General features: G+C 45.1%; 1 protein-coding gene across 1 annotated transcript in view; it reads left to right on the forward strand.

Moving 5' to 3' along the window:
* The window catches only part of LOC121293660 (alpha-1,6-mannosylglycoprotein 6-beta-N-acetylglucosaminyltransferase B-like), a 1251241-nt gene that overhangs the window by 650681 nt on the left and 582654 nt on the right, over positions 1 to 17906 (forward strand). The window contains exon 13 of the mRNA XM_041216828.1: positions 2238 to 2263. Within this exon, the coding sequence (XP_041072762.1) occupies positions 2238 to 2263 (26 nt within the window). The remainder of the gene's footprint in view (positions 1 to 2237; positions 2264 to 17906) is intronic.

The raw sequence follows: 17906 nt of genomic DNA on the forward strand, positions 1-17906 counted from the left end.
GATTTTCTGCACATTACCGTCAGTGGATGGGGAATTGTCCACAAATTGCCTGTGATTTTCCAATTAGTTGCCTACTGCATGCTAGTCTCCCAAACTTCTACCCTGGTAGACTTCTCATCTGAAATTTTACCCTTTTTTTTAGTTGCTGACTAATCTACTTATTTCCAAGTTTCTCCTTGTTTTCCAACTTTTTAAATATGTGATCCCAGAATATTAGCTCCTTTGAATTTACCAGAGCAAAGCATTTACGCTTAAACCTGTCACTTGATATGAACCTGAACGTAGCAAGATATATGCAATAAATAAGGATGCGATACAGTTTGGATAAAGCAAGAATTATTAGTTCAGCCGTAAGCGATATGTTGACAAAGTAGTTTGTAGCCTAATGGGTTAAGCAATGTGTACTATTCTGATGCATTTGCAAAACTAATTTGTGAGGACTGAAAAGCGATGACAATGGCTTGGATCTTCTGAGCAGTGGCAACCATTGTCGGATTACCACACTATCCGGAAATGTACCCGACCCCAAGATTTTTGTGCATAATAATGAATGAGCTCTTGATTAAATAGAGTGTTGTATTATAATGTAAACATGCTTTTAATGCAGTGATTCATCATAGGGATCTGCTCTTTAAAGGTAAGTTGACCATCATATTGACCAGTCTCATGTATTTGTTCACAAACATTACAGTACTTTTCCAATAGAGAAGCACCATTATGCAGAGAATAATATTACAAAATGTCCTGTCAGTCTATGCTGTCATCTTATGCACAATAATTTAAATGGATCTGATTTAAAAAATACTAGTTTTGACACTTGAAAAAATCTACACTTGCAAAAAATCTATGGCGAAAAAAATCTAACCACCTGCTCCCTAACGTTGATTGACAGGAACCTTACTTTGAAATTGAAATGAGCATCTACAGTTTTTTCCTTCCCAGAGAACAGTCTGTTGTTTGGGCAGCTTTCGCCATTATCAATGCTTGGCTGAGCTTCACGTGCTAATTGGTTCCAGCACATTAGGTGTTCCATTCATCTGAGAATGAATGACAGTTTCTGATTTGTTGACACAAGCTAAAAGGATTACAAGTATTACAAAGTTTTTTCACATAGTAAAATGCATTTTCTCTCAGATTCTAAGATATGAAGGCTTTTATTAGATGGTAAGAGGTTTATTTTTTCCCCATGGCTTGTAAAATATTTTCCATTGATATTGCATGGAATCTGAGGACTGTACATGGTGCATACTGAGTGAGTGGCTATGGAGGAAATATGGGGGGCATATAGATGACATTGGTGGTCTAAGGTGCCATGGAAAATACGTGCATAGAGGTGGCTTGGGGCTGCATAGGCGATCTGGGAGTGCATGAAGAGTGGGTGGGGAAGTGAGGGGTCAAGTTTATGAGGCCTTTAAACACACTTGAAGCTGCGATACTGTGTTGGAGAACCAAGGCGGGCCTTCTAACACCCGCCTCTGTACCCACACTCCTCATGTGCTCCAATGCGGGGCATGCAAACTGCACTACGACCCCAACCCTGATGTGAAAAGACATAAAATGGTGTGTGCAGCCACACGTGGGTCGTGTATGCAGTTTGTGAGCCATGAAAGTGCGCAGGTCGGATTTTGCCAAACCTAGAGGGAGATTCGACCCGGAAAGTGGAGAATTGGATGGGATTTAGAGTTTCTCTGAAAGGTGGGATATTGGATGGGGTAGAGAGTTTCTTGGAACTGGGATTAACATGGGTAGAGTGAACTGGGGTGATGGGGATTGGATCTAGGAAACTGACTCTTGAGCTAACAGTTATGTCGTTCTGTTGAAAATGTAAATGTCACCAAGTTTTCCCTTTTGCAAAATTAAACTATTAATTTTTCAGCATAAATTGTTCAATAATATTAATGAGAATACATACTTTTTAAAATAAAAAAATCAAGATTTTTCTGGAGATTGTGCCCTTGACCTAGTCTGCCAAGTGTACCACAAATTTAGTGCTTTCAATATTTGGATCTTGACTTCAGCCTTCAAAGTATTTTATGTTTTCTTTACCTGCAACATAAATGAAGGGATGTTTCGTATTCCTATTACTTCAAGTAGAAAGCCTGTGTAAGTATTTGTATTTACATGTCGGACTTCTCTCGTTCGATTATTAAAGCTTTTGGCCTGAGATAGTTCCATCATCCTGGTGCTTTCTCTCTCTCTTTGGAAATAAATAGGGGAACAGATGGTATCGGTAACAGAAGGGGAAGGTGGGAGGGGGCATTAAGTCATTGGAGGCAGTTTGATATTAACATTGAACAAAATGATCTTCTGATCTCGGATTTGGATTAGTGAAAGGGGAATTTCAGAGGCATGAAATTTAAGTGCAATGGGAAAATTGCTTGTCCTTTCAAGCCTACATCCCTTTTGAAATTGAGAAGTCGTCAGTTCATAAAGAGCTGATACTTGTTACTAAGTTCAAAGGATAGAATAATAACCCACATAAGATTATTTAATGAGGGTCATTTTTTGATTGTGCTGGTAGTGGGAAGATGGTTTTCTCCACATTCCTACTGTGTGAAAAGGAAGTGCTTTTATGTGGTGTTGAGAGAAAAGAGACAAATACAGAAAATATGACCCTGAAGTATAAACCAATTAGGCACAGCTGTTCTTTTCTAGTCCAATGGATTGAATTTAGCTATAACTATCTCTTTATGTGTGCACAAGCTGAGACATACCTTTATTTTTAGTTTCACTTGAAAGTCTAGTTTCCCTTCAGTTTTCACCCTATTGTCTCCAAGCTGAAATTGTCAACCTACCTCAGGGACATTTTAATGCTGTTTCTTGTGTCTCCTGGGCATTACTCTGAGGTCAGACTGCCAGCAGTTGATTTCCCATGTGACTTTTGATGTCTTTGGTAGAAAAGTGCAATTCATCACCTTGCCCCTAAACCAGATAGAGAATCAGATCATATGGGGTGTGAGACACTGACTTAAAATGTTGTTATTGCCAAATGCATCCAGCCAGCAGGGACATCTTTCATGAATATTATCTGCCACAGTATAGATTTTTCAGTGTGAGAAATATTGCAATGTTCTTTATGAAGATGAAATCCATCAAATAGGGGTTTTAGATGTTAGTTAATCAGTGGGAAAATGATTAAAAACCAACAATTCTGACTTACATATTTTGTAGTTCAATTCAAGTTACAATTAAAGTCCAGATAAGATTGCATTTTGTCTTGTGAAGCTTTAACTCATCTGCCCCTCTCTATTAATTCTTGAAAATAAATACTGTGAATATGTGCTTTCATTTTTTTCTATAAAGAACATAATTGAACTGCTTATACAAAGTCTTGGGACTGGATTTTAGGGGTCACTGTGGTTCCCGCAATCCTCAGCTAAAAAGCTGGAGGGGAGAGCCTGATCCACGGACCTTTAACAGCTGATTAGCTGTTAATAGACATGAGGCAGGACTTCCACCCCTCAGGGACAGCAAGTCCCATCTCAGAGAGCTGCTGGACAATCCAAAGCCTGCAGCTCTCCATTATTGACAGCGCCACTGGGAGTGGTGGCCACTGATGGTACTGCACTACAGGTTTGAGGAGGTGAGCCTACTGGATCCTGCTGTAAGTGTTTGGAGGTCTTGCCGAGCCCCAGCAAGGGGATTGGTGGGCCGGGCTGGAAAGGCCACAGGGAAGAGGACAAATGTAGTAACACTTTGGAGGGAGACCCACCCCTCCCCTGCTTGCCACCAGCCCATGCAGGGAAACCTGCCAGGTTGGCCAACTGGCATTGGCCTCTTCTACTGCCAGTTAAATCCCACTGGTAGCGGGATGAGGTCCTTAAGTTGGCATTAATTGCCCATTTAAGAGTCTCAATTGCCAGGAGCCCAATGCCGTCCCACCACTGGTGAATTTGCAGTGGGGGCAACCTCCAAACCTGTTAGAGGGGGAGCATATAATCCAGCCCTTAACGTGGTACAGGGTAGGGGTATAGTTGTTGAATATATAGACATGGGTTTAATCAAGGTTAATTATTTTAATTCTGAACCAGGAAACTATCAAGTGTGCAACATTAATAGCAAAATGAGAAAAATGGCTATACTTTATTAATGCAGATTTTGAAAATAGGCTTGTTATAGTCTGCTTGTGTAAGATACAATTTTAATGGATGATGAAACTCCAGACAAAGCACTTAGCCCTGTATGTATTTCAGGTAGTTTAGATATTTAGGGAAAGCATTTGTTCTTAAAATAATCCCTGTGGAGCTTTGCATATCCTCCATTTCTCCTGTAAGTCAGTGAAGTGGATCAGCTCTGGTGATCTCAAGTGGTCCCTTGGAGCTCTGCTGTCTGCATTCTAGATGTGTATCAGTGTGATGGATTTGCTTTCAACATGTGCTTGCTTTCTGTCTCTCTGTGTTTCTGCTGACTTTTTAAGCATAAGAATACTTTTGATGTAACCATTACCCGGGAATAAATACATGCATAAGATTTAATCCAGGGCAGAGCTCTTTGCTCGGCGAGTGGGCGTGCACCCAACACACTTGAGCTTAAAATAGCGCACGATGATGTCAGGTGAGCATCCCGATGTCATCACACGATATTTCACTTGGCAGGCACGCATGGGTGCCAGATCCACACCCGCCATTAATTAAGAGGCCAGTTAATTGACGCTGATTTTTCATTGCCCGTGTGATTTCACGCTCATCACATGGGCAAAATGGGCAGGCAGCCAATTTCAAAAACTTCATCTGCGGGTGGGATAAAAAGGGTCAGAAGCATTGCCAGTGTGAGTAGTGAGAAGTTTGGTAGATAGTTTGCTGCTGCTATACGGCACCTTCATCTCTGTTTGGAGCTTCATTGATAGCATTTCTAAGTTTCATTTCAGGACTCCTTGGTGACTCCTAGGATCCCGAAGAATTCAGACCATGTGGACCCTTCTAGGTATCAGACAGCCTTCTGTTACCCTAGACTTACTCCAGGGGAGTGACCTGTGGGAGGAGAGGCACAGGCACAGGGGGCGCAGGGCCAGCAGGTAGTCCAAGGCAGAAGGGGCTGCAGAAGATGCCACTATCCTGCTGCCAGGGTTTACAGGCAGAAACACAGCCACCTCAATATGTCCGAGGTGCAATGCCAATGGAGGCTCCACCTCTCAAGGGAGACAGTGATCTCCATCTGTCAGATAATTGGGCTTGAGATCACCTCTGACTGTGTGGGTAGGTGGACACCCCATGCCAGTGGCTCTGAATGTCACAGTGGCCCTCAACTTCTATGCCTCCGGCTCTTTCCATAGGTCAGTGGGGGATCTATGTGGAGTCTCCCAATCCATTATCCATGGTTGCGGCAAGCTGGTGACAGAAGCTCTGTTCAAGCAGGTATTAACTTTCATTCATTTCCGTACAGAGGAGACCAGCCAGGCTGAATGAGCCAGAGCCTTTGTAGCGATTGCTGGGATTCCCCGCATCCTGGATGCAATCGACTGCACACATTTGGCCATCAAGTCTCCAGCGGATCAGTCGGGTGCCTTCATCAACAGGAAGGGCTTCCACTCCATGAACATGCAGATAGTGTGTGACCATAGGATGCATGTTCTGCAAGTCTGTGCAAGGTACCCTGGCAGCTCCCATGACACTTACATCCTGAGACACTCCCAGGTGCCAAGGCTTTTCAGTGCTCCAGCCCAACTGGATGGATGGCTGCTGGGTGACAAGGACTATCCCCTGAAAAGGTGGCTTATGACACCTCTCCGCCACCCAAGAACAGAGGCAGAGCAGCGGTATAGCACGAGCCATGCTTCCACAAGGGTGGTGATAGAGAGGACCATAGGTCTTCTGAAGACTCGCTTCTGATGCCTGAACCATGCAGCAGGAGCACGACAATACACCCCAGAGCGGATGTCACTGATAGTGGTCACATGCTGCACTCTCCATAATTTGGCACTGGCAAGGGAGGGACCCACTGCAGGAAGAGGATATTGACTCAGCTGCACAGGCCATAGATGATGAATCCAGTTGTGAGTCAGAAGAGGAGCACAATGAGGAGAATGCTGAGGGTGTGGAGGCAGACATCTGTAACCTCCAGAAAGGCAGGGACACCAGTGTCACCTCGATCCAATACTGAGCTAGGTTGCCATATAAGCGCTACCACATCATGTCAGGGCTGCCTCCTCCATCTCAGATCCCTGACCCCAAAATCCACCCAGTGCCTGTGCAATAAGGTTTTGAGCCACCCACATCCAGCATTACATACTGGCATACCCTGCACCAATTAAATAAATGTGAAGCATACTCAGGCCATTACAACAAAAGAAAATTTATCTCATGTTGACAGCCAAAACTGGTTAACAGAACCTTCTCTGGTCTTCAACCCAGAGCAGTTAAAATATACAAAACATTGCACAACAGAAGAGCGCCCAAGACCAGTCTCTCTTGTGCTCATGGTGCCTTAAAAAATGTATGCAAGTGCAACGTCTTGGTATCACTGTACATGCCAGGCACCCTGGTGAGACCATGGAGATCTGCATCATGTTGCCATCGTCTTTCAATGATCAATGGGGAATCCAGTTTTGAGGCTCCCATCATTGATGAGACTATACAAGAATGTTTGCACCATCCAAAACTCTTACCTCTGTGAACTGCACTCTTACCTTCGTCTGACACCCCAGCATCTCCACAGCCGGTTGACCGAGGTGCATGGTGCTTCTCCCGCTCCAAGGCCTCCCTCTCGTATCTGGTTAGGATTAGGAGGTTAGCAGTGCCATCGCCGGTCCGCGACCTTACAGTGTTATTTTGGGTCCTCTTCTCCTGAAAGGATAGAGGAGCATGGATTAGTCCACTCTCTACCTGCAGCGCCATTGCAGCCTGGCCAACCCCACCTGACGAGCACCTTTCAGGGCCAATCCGAGTTGTGGCCCTCGAGCTGCAAGGCACTCAGTCCAAGCAGCCAGGGCTCACTCCCTTGGCCAGCTCTGGCATCATTGACAACTGACACTCAGGCTCTGACTGGGCTCCATGGGAGGATGGCCAGTCCTTAACACCTCCGCACTGATCCAAGCCAACACTGTACTCACCTTTCCTGAGCGCAGCAGATTGTTAAACCTCTTGCAGCACTGGACCCAGGTGCACCACACAACATCATGGCTGCTGACCAGCACTGCCACCTCTTCCCAAGCTCTTTTTCTAAGGTGCGGTGACGTCCTCCTCCCATCTCTGGGGAAAAGGGTGTCCCTCCTGGCAGCCACCTCCTCCAGGAGGATCGCGAGGCACTCATCCGAAAAACGGAGTGCCGAGTGCCCACCCAACCTGTCTTCCTGCCTGACATCGGCAGCCGCATTTGTATCCATAATTTTTACTCTCCTGCTGACAACACCGAAGATATCTTAATAAAAACAAAAAAACTGCAGATGCTGGAAATCCAAAACAAAAACAAGAACAGAATTACCTGGAAAAACTCAGCAGGTCTGGCAGCATCGGCGGAGAAGAAAAGAGTTGACGTTTCGAGTCCTCATGACCCTTCGACAGAACTTGAGTTCGAGTCCAAGAAAGAGTTGAAATATAAGCTGGTTTAAGGTGTGTGTGTGTGGGGGGGCGGAGAGAAAGAGAGAGAGAGAAGTGGAGTGGGGGTGTGGTTGAAGGGACAAACAAGCAGTGATAGAAGCAGATCATCAAAAGATGTCAACAACAATAGAACAAAAGAACACATAGGTGTTAAAGTTAAAGTTGGTGATATTATCTAAACGAATGTGCTAATTAAGAATGGATGGTAGGGCACTCAAGGTATAGCTCTAGTGGGGATGGGGAGAGCATAAAAGATTTAAAAAAATTTTAAAAATAATGGAAATAGGTGGGAAAAGGAAAATCTATATAATTTATTGGAAAAAAAAGGAAGGGGGAAACAGAAAGGGGGGTGGGGATGGGGGAGGGAGCTCACGACCTAAAGTTGTTGAATTCAATATTCAGTCCAGAAGGCTGTAAAGTGCCTAGTCGGAAGATGAGGTGTTGTTCCTCCAGTTTGCGTTGGGCTTCACTGGAACAATGCAGCAAGCCAAGGACAGACATGTGGGCAAGAGAGCAGGGTGGAGTGTTAAAATGGCAAGTGACAGGGAGGTTTGGGTCATTCTTGCGGACAGACCGCAGGTGTTCTGCAAAGCGGTCGCCCAGTTTACGTTTGGTCTCTCCAATGTAGAGGAGACCACATTGGGAGCAACGAATGCAGTAGACTAAGTTGAGGGAAATGCAAGTGAAATGCTGCTTCACTTGAAAGGAGTGTTTGGGTCCTTGGACGGTGAGGAGAGAGGAAGTGAAGGGGCAGGTGTTGCATCTTTTGCGTGGGCATGGGGTGGTGCCATAGGAGGGGGTTGAGGAGTAGGGGGTGATGGAGGAGTGGACCAGGGTGTCCCAGAGGGAGCGATCCCTACGGAATGCCGATAGGGGGGGTGAAGGGAAGATGTGTTTGGTGGTGGCATCATGCTGGAGTTGGCGGAAATGGCGGAGGATGATCCTTTGAATGCGGAGGCTGGTGGAGTGATAAGTGAGGACGGGGGGACCCTATCATGTTTCTGGGAGGGAGGAGAAGGCGTGAGGGCGGAAGCGCGGGAGATGGGCCGGACACGGTTGAGGGCCCTGTCAACGACCGTGGGTGGAAAACCTCGATTAAGGAAGAAGGAGGACATGTCAGAGGAACTGTTTTTGAAGGTAGCATCATCGGAACAGATGCAACGGAGGCGAAGGAACTGAGAGAATGGGATGGAGTCCTTACAGGAAGCGGGGTGTGAGGAGCTGTAGTCGAGATAGCTGTGGGAGTTGGTGGGTTTGTAATGGATATTGGTGGATAGTCTATCACCAGAAATTGAGACAGAGAGGTCAAGGAAGGGAAGGGAAGTGTCAGAGATGGACCACGTGAAAATGATGGAGGGGTGGAGATTGGAAGCAAAATTAATAAGTTTTTCCAAGTCCCGACGAGAGCATGAAGCGGCACCGAAGTAATCATCGATGTACCGGAGAAAGAGTTGTGGAAGGGGGCCGGAGTAGGACTGGAACAAGGAATGTTCCACATACCCCATAAAGAGACAGGCATAGCTGGGGCCCATGCGGGTACCCATAGCCACACCTTTTATTTGGAGGAAGTGAGAGGAGTTGAAGGAGAAATTGTTCAGCGTGAGAACAAGTTCAGCCAGACGGAGGAGAGTAGTGGTGGATGGGGATTGTTCGGGCCTCTGTTCGAGGAAGAAGTTAAGGGCCCTCAGACCATCCTGGTGGGGGATGGAGGTGTAGAGGGATTGGACGTCCATGGTGAAGAGGAAGCGGTTGGGGCCAGGGCACTGGAAATTGTTGATGTGACGTAAGGTGTCAGAGGAATCACAGATGTAGGTGGGAAGGGACTGGACAAGGGGAGAGAGAAGGGAGTCAAGATAACGAGAAATGAGTTCCGTGGGGCAGGAGCAAGCTGAGACGATCGGTCTACCGGGGCAGTTCTGTTTGTGGATTTTGGGTAGGAGATAGAAGCGGGCCGTCCGAGGTTGTGCGACTGTCAGGTTGGAAGCTGTGGGAGGGAGATCCCCAGAGGAGATGAGGTCAGTGACAGTCCTGGAAACAATGGCTTGATGTTCAGTGGTGGGGTCATGGTCCAGGGAGAGGTAGGAGGAAGTGTCTGCGAGTTGACGCTCAGCCTCCGCGAGGTAGAGGTCAGTGCGCCAGACAACAACAGCACCACCCTTGTCAGAGGGTTTGATGACAATGTCAGGGTTGGACCTGAGAGAATGGAGTGCAGTAAGTTCAGAGAGAGACAGGTAAGAATGGGTGAGAGGAGCAGAGAAATTGAGACGACTAATGTCGCGCCGACAGTTCTCAATGAAAAGATCAAGACAAGGTAAGAATCCAGAGGGAGGGGTCCAGGTGGATGGAGAATATTGGAGATGGGTAAAAGGATCCGTTGAACTGGGAGAGGACTCCTGTCCAAAGAAGTGAGCCCGGAGACGAAGACGGCGGAAGAAGAGTTCAGCATCATGCCGAGCCCGAAATTCATTGAGGTGAGGGTGTAAGGGTATGAAACTAAGTCCTTTGCTGAGCACTGAACGTTCAGCATCGGAGAGGGGAAGGTCAGGGGGTATAGTGAATACAAGGCTGGGGCTGGGATTGGAAGATGGGGTGGGGACGGAGGGACAGGCAGGGGTGGAGGGTCCTAGATGGGTGTTGGTGTCGATGAGTTGTTGGAGCTTGCGTTCCTTAGCACTTGAGAGAAAGAGAAAAAGTTTCTTGTTGAGGCGTCGGATGAGCTGAAGGATAAAATGAAACTGGGGGCACGCGTAGCTTTGAAAAAGGGTACGGCGGTGCTGCTGGAGGGAGAGGTCGACTGTGTTCATATGGCGGCGCATGGCACTGAGTGTGGATTTCAGAATGTGACGGGAACAGCAGTCCGAGAAACGTTTTATGTCCCGGAGATACCTGTAATCCTGGGTGGGTTCGAAACATGAGAGGTGGAATTTCAGTTGAACATAATTCCTACATGTAACATCATATTTTGAGTTGAAACTTATGAGAAGAATACACTCCAAGGAGGAAGGTTAGGGCCAGAATTCGAGCTCCCTCCCCCATCCCCACCCCCTTTCTGTTTCCCCCTTCCTTTTTTTTCCAATAATAGATTTTCCTTTTCCCACCTATTTCCATTATTTTTAAAAATTTTTAAAAATCTTTTATGCTCTCCCCACCCCCACTAGAGGTATACCTTGAGTGCCCTACCATCCATTCTTAATTAGCACATTCGTTTAGATAATATCACCAACTTTAACTTTAACACCTATGTGTTCTTTTGTTCTATTGTTGTTGACATCTTTTGATGATCTGCTTCTATCACTGCTTGTTTGTCCCTACAACCACACCAACCCCCTCCACTTCTCTCTCTCTCTCACTCTCCGCCCCCCCCACACACACCTTAAACCAGCTTATATTTCAACTCTTTCTTGGACTCGAACTCAAGTTCTGTCGAAGGATCATGAGGACTCGAAACGTCAACCGAAGATATCTTTGTTGCCGGCAGCCTTCCAGGGCCTGACTGTGCCTGTTTTAAACCAGCCGCCGGGTCCAATGGTAACCCGGCGGCCAACAGGACCCCACCTCCACCCACCGCTTCCCGACCATTGGAGAGCCGCTGTTCACATTCGGCAGACCTTAATTGGCTCACCAGCGTCAAATCACGTTCAGGGGCTGATTGTGGACAACAGGCCATTTCCTGGTCACTCCCAGGCCTGCCTGCCAACCTCAAAATTCTGGCCCTAACTTTCCTCCTTGGAGTGTATTCTTCTCATAAGTTTCAACTCAAAATATGATGTTACATGTAGGAATTATGTTTAGGTTTGGTATTCTATGCATTCATTTATTACATTTTTTTTTAATAGTGCCTCAAACCATAGCTAATGGTGGCATCAAACAACCTCAGGTTAGGTAAAATATGGGTTAGATAGAGTGAAGCTCTCTCTTTATTACACTGCAATGCTAACCCTAACCCTAATCTCAAAAGAGAGTCACACTGCTGCATCAATCTGACATTTCTACCTCCCACACTCACAATTATTCTATGATTAATAGAGAGAATTTTAGATCCTAACAGCCTGGGCTGATTTTGAAACTTGCCCACAGGGTGATAAATAGAAGACTGGTCAACTACATGTCTGTTGCTGCTCATTTGTGCTGATTGTGAAATACTTGCCATGCCATGTAAGCTTATGTTTCAATACAGTAACATTTATCATCTTTACATTAAAGTATACAGAAAATTTGAACATTGGCAAGTTGTAGGGCTCCAACTGCTCAATGGTTAGACTGCTAAGACTGCCTGTCACCTGAGAGCTGGCTATTAGATAGAATATCTTTTTATTCTAGGTCAGCCCATCTTTGCATGGATTGAAGACAGGAGAAAAATATCAGCACCTGTCACGTTGCTAAAATTACACCTATTGGACAGCTAAGATAAAAGCAAAATACTGCAGATGCTGAAAATCTGAAACAAAAACAGAAAATGCTGGAAAAATTCAGCAGGTCTGGCAGCATCTGTGGAGAGAGAAACAGAATTAACTTTTCGAGACCATATGACCCTTCTTCAGTCTCTGAAGAAGACTGAAGAAGGGTCATATGGACTCGAAAAGTTAACTCTGTTTCGCTCTCCACAGATGCTGCCAGACCTGCTGAGTTTTTCCAGCATTTTCTGTTTTTGTTCCTATTGGACAACTGTTTGTTGCCATTGTTGACAGCAGCCACAGGAAAGTCCAATTCCCATAATCTGGGAATTGAGATAAAAGGAGTTGTGCTAACATTAAATTCTATTCATGCTTTAATCTCAAGTTGTTATTGGGTTTTTAAAAAAACTCAATTTTAAAATTTCCACAGAATCCTATACTACCATATCACAGTTTACACTGTTGACCTACTGTTTGGACCAATCCATGCAGTTAAGGTACAGCAAGTTCACAGCCACTGTTACAGATGGTGTTGGGATGGCGAGGGTTGCAATTTAAACAGCCCTGATTTCTCCTTTCCCCAGAAAGGCAAACAGAAAGTTGTTTTTGATTTTTGATTTTTGATTTCCCCCTTTATAAGTGGTGGCGTATTTTTCCTAACCCCTCTCTTTTGGAGTGATTGAACTAAAAGGGTTAATTTATTTTGCACGCACTCAAAACATGGGAGAGGCTGTCGCTATGTAGCCCTTATGTAACTCATACAATAAAAGAGGGATAAGGAAAAGAAAGAGGTACAGGACAAACACCACAGAGAAGATAAGAATTATTGTTTCATTTGAGTCCAGTGTCCGGAATCAAAGTCCAATGGTGTATTGTTTCAGATTCAGCCAGCTGAAGACTGATGCTGGATAATTCACTTTTCTAGTAGAAATGACTTCCACGATGAGATGGGCCTGTGGGGATTAACTAATCTTGTAGACATTGGTACAGCAGTTCTCATAGAAACATTGTAGATGAGGGCCAGGCATTCTACACCTGGACAAAGCTTTGGTTCTGCTGCTGTTCGGTTGATTGAAGATGGCAAACGGCCTCTTTCAGCTCCACAAGGCAATATTACACGTTCTAGCAATTTGGGGGGGTGGGAGGGCAGTGCTAGGGCGGGGTGGGGGGAGAGTGCATTTGACATAACTCCCACTTCTTCCCCTTGATTTGGACAAAGGATGTATATTCCTGGTCTGGATCCTTGGGGTGATTAATGTTTCATCCATTAACAAGTTCAGCAAAGGTTTCTAGACCTACAGTACATTATATTAGAGACAAACAACCCTGCTGAAACTGGTATATTGATGCATTAATAATGAAATTCAACTTCAGTACGGCACAAAGGTAGAGAACTGACCATTCATTTTACAGTGTGTCCAATTTTCCTTTCTGTAGTGCTTTATACATAGGTCATTGTTTATCTTGTACTGTTTGAAACCCATAGTTCAGCTAGCATTATCTGTTGTTTGAAAATAGTTTGTCTGATTACATCACCTTTTAAAGGCATTAATTCAGTGCTTCCCTGCATGGAATGCCTGAGATTGGAAACTCCCTGGCAAATGGGGGATCAATTGCTATTTCTTCATACGATGACTGCAAGGCTGACTTCAGTAGTGTATAAAACCAGATGATGTGTAAACCGGGGGCTGCCTTTGTTTCCATCAGCTTCCCGCCAAGTGGGTTAGGTTAAAGTTAGTCCCATAATTTCACGATGTAACTGTGTGATAACTCTACTGATTATACCAATGAATGTGAGTTTTATTTTAGTTGGCCAGCGTTATATTCCCTCTGTCTTCTTTGTTTAAGCACCAATTAGGGCTTTAACACATCCATTTATGTTAAATAAGGTCTTTTGTTCTTATGCAAAGTTATTGTTGTGTGATTTACAGCTCAAAAGCAAGCAAATGTGGATAAATGTGATACAAACTTTGGAAATAAGGAAAAAAATGTTGGTGCTATGAGAGAGATGACTGACAATGCAACAGAGGGATATTGTGTTGGATTGCTAATCATAACATTAGAAAGAGACCAAAAGAAAAGCTGTATAAATCTTGCAACAAGGTCAGTCACTGTATGTTTTTTTATTCACTCATGGGACGTGGGCATCACTGGCTAGTCCAGCAGTTATTGCGCATCCCTAGTTTCCCTTGAGAAGGTGGTGGTGAGCTGCCTTCTTGAACTGCTGCAGTCCATGTGGTATAGGCACATCTACAGTGCTGTTAGGAAGGCAGTTCCAGGATTTTGACCCAGTGACAGTGAAGGAATGGCAATATATTTCCAAGTCAGAATGGTGAGTGACTTGGAGGAGAACTTCCAGGTGGTGGTGTTCCCATGTGTCAGTTGCCTTTGTCCTTCCAGATGGTAGCAGTCGTGAATTTGGAAGGTGCTGCCTCAGGACGCTTGGTGAGTTCCTGCAGTACATCCTGTAGATGGTACACACTGCTGCCACTGTGCGTCGGTTGTGGCAGGAGTGGATGTTGAAGGTGGTGGATGGGGTGCCAGTCAAGTGAGCTGCTTTGTCCTGGATGGTGTCAAGCTTCTTGCGTGTTGTTGAAGCTGCACTCACCCAGGCAAGTGGAGAGTATTCCATCACACTCCTAACTTGTGCCTTATAGATGGTGGAGTCAGGTGGTGAGTTGCTTGCTGCAGGATTCCTTGCTTCTGACCTGCTCCTGTGGCCACTATATTTAAATGGCTAGTCCAGTTCAGTTTCTGGTCAGTGATAACCCCAGGATGTTGATAGTGGGGGATTCAGTGATGGTAATGCCATTGAATGTCAAGATTCTCTCATGTTGGAGATGGTCATTGCCTGGCACTTGTGTGGCGCAAATGTTATTTGCCACTTGTTAGCCCAAGCCTGGATATTGTCCAGGCCTTTGTGCATTTGGACATGGACTGCTTCTGTGTAGAATCTGTAGAGTCACGAATGGTGCTGAACATTGTGCAAATCATTAATGAACACCCCCACTTCTGACCTTATGATGGAAAGAAAGTCATTGGTGAAGCAGCTGAAGATAGTTGAACCTAGGGCACTAACCTGGGGAACTCCTGTGAGTGATGTTTTGTAACTGGGATGATTGACCTCTAACAACCTTGACTTCAGTTTTGCTAGGGCTCCTTGATGCCACACCCAGTCAAATGCTGCCTTAATGTCAAGGGCAGTTACTCTCACCTCACCTTGAGTTCAGCTCTTTTTTCCATGTTTGAACTAAGGCTGTAATGAGGTCAGGAGCTGAGTGATCCTGGCGGAAACCAAATTGAGCATCAGAGAGTAGTGAACCATGAACCAACCTCTTCTGTTTCCCTCACCAACTGTCGCAGACCCAGTCGAGCAGCTATGCCCTTTAGCATTCAGCCAGCTCGGTCTACCGTGCCACTTTTGGTGATGCACATTGAAGTCCCCCAGCCAGAGTACATTCTGCGCCCTTACCACCCTCAGTGTTTCCAAGTAGTGTTCAATATGGAGCAGTACTGATGCATCAGCTGAGAGTGGGGGTTGGCGTGGGATGGAGAGCAGAACATGCTAATCAGCAGGAGATTTCTTTGCCCATGTTTGAGCTGATGCCATGAGACCTCATGTGGTCCTGAGTTGATGTTTAGGACTCCCAGGTCAACTCTCTCCTGACTGTACACCACTGTGCCACTGCCTTTGCAGTGATGGTGGTGACTGGGACACCAGTCTGTAAGGTATGATTCAGTGAGTATGACTATGTCAGGCTGTTGTTTGACTAGCCTGTGAGACATCTCCCAATTTTGGCACAAGGGCTCCAGATGTTAGTAAGCAGGACTTTGCAGGGTTGACAGGGGCTGATTTTGCCGTTGTTGTTTCTGTTGCCTTGGTCAATGCCAGGTGGTCCATCTGGTTTTGTTCCTTATCCAATTTTCTGTAGTGGTTGGTTTGATACAAGTGAATGGCTTGCTAGGCTATTTAAGAGAGTATTTAGGAATCAACCACATGACTGTGGATCAGGAGTCACGGGTAGGCCAGACCAGGTAAGGACGGCAAATTTCCTTCCCTAAAGGAGATTAGTAAACCAGCTGGGTTTTTACGACAATGGTTTCATGGTCATCATTAGACTTTTAATTCCAGATTCTTATTGGATTCAAACTCCACCATCTGCAAGGTCCCCAGAGCATCACCCTGGGATTCTGGATTACTAGTCCAGCAACAATACCACTACGCCACCACCTCCCCATCTATTATGTCTGCTATCTTTCCTCAGAATAACTCATGTGTATCACGTACTTTGGAGGTAAAATAGCATCCATGGAAAGTACTTCTTAGAGGATACACTTGGTAATTAATATCTGTACAATGACAGAGAATTAGAGGGACAAATTTACTTCCAGCTGCCAGACGGAAATGCAGAGTTAAAATCACTGAGCACCATCACATCATGCCCCGTACAGCCCAAGCACCTGCCTGAGTCTGGTGGAAGCCTCATTACTGTATGCAAATTGAGGTCATATGATGTACAGAGGAGCACAATGCAATTTAGAGGAGGGTGAAGCATGCATCATTTGCATTCATCCAAGGTGAACCACAGTACAGTGGAAGGGGCACCAAAGGCACAAGTAACATAATTATTTTTTGTGGGCCAGATTGAGCAGAAGTGTTCCTCCAAAATAAGAATAATGTAGGCTGATGTCCCTTTGGGCTCCCCAGACCACTATGTGATTGTCTCCCACCAGACCCCACTCCCGTAGTCCTAGATCTACCTGCTTTATGATCAGGTTGACCTCCATGGCACTCACTGCCAGAGAGTTGCAGTGGAATGCTCATACAGAGTTGCCATCTCACTTACAGTGTAGTATTGAGGCCCAATCTTCAAAATAGATGGGGCCACCTGCTGGCAGGAGTGGGTTGTGGTTCTTCCCACTGCCTGCCCTTGCCACTTATGGAGTTAGAATATGCAAAACAGTCAATACATTCATACCAGCTCCTCTCTCCCACCTTTACATAAAGAAAGCTTTAATTGCTGGTGAAAAACCCGTAGATTCAGAGAACTCTTGTTTCATTTCACATCTAATTGGAGTAAAGTGGAGAATCAATTGTTTCACTGAAGCCTGCTCACAGTCGCAAGTGTTGTGATATTGTACGCATGCCAATGCAGACAATGACATATACCTTTAAGAATCTACCTAGTGACATCACTGTAACTTCACCATGTGTGAGGCTGGAGTATAAAAGTACAACCTCCATGTTAGATGCTCACTAATGCTTGGGCTCTCCATCGCAGATGTTCAATATTGCTTGTGACCCTGTTTCAGCAAGACTCTATGTAGATCTTATGAATCAGGCATATAGTCAAGTAATCAGCCTATGTAACTGTCAGGACCCAGCCAAATCAAGGTCTGTGCAGAGCTTTATTTAGTTGTTGATAGTAATAAACTTCAGATACTTGTGTTCGACTGGAACCCTCGTCAGCCTCAATATCTTACTTAGTATAGCTGACATAGAGACAGATCCCTTGAGGTCTGCAGCGAGATCCTCTACATAAACGGTGACAGCAGACTGCCACATACCACATCAATAGTCATTGGCCTGTTATATCGTATTTCTAAAAATAATCAAGTATCTTAGCGTGACTTAGTTTTCTATTGAACTTTACGTGTAGAACACAGAAAGCATAGCTTGCTGTAAACTGGTTTGGTGGTCGGGGAGGGTTTAAATTAGAATAGCGGGGGATGGGAACATGAGCAGGGAGACAGAGGAGGGGGAAACAAGGATAGAAATGAAAGACAGAAAAGTAAGAAGCAAAAGTGGAAGGCAGAAAAAACAAGGGCGAAAAACAAATGGGGTCATAGTGCAAAATAAAGCTAAGATGACTAACAAAGTTAAAAAGACAAGTCTAAAAGCATTGTATCATAATACGCGGAGCATTTGCAATAAAGTAGATGAATTAATAGCGCAAATGGATATAAATGGTTATGA

Source organism: Carcharodon carcharias, chromosome 22 (assembly GCF_017639515.1).
Source record: "Carcharodon carcharias isolate sCarCar2 chromosome 22, sCarCar2.pri, whole genome shotgun sequence".
Classification (NCBI taxonomy): Eukaryota; Metazoa; Chordata; class Chondrichthyes; order Lamniformes; family Lamnidae; genus Carcharodon; species Carcharodon carcharias.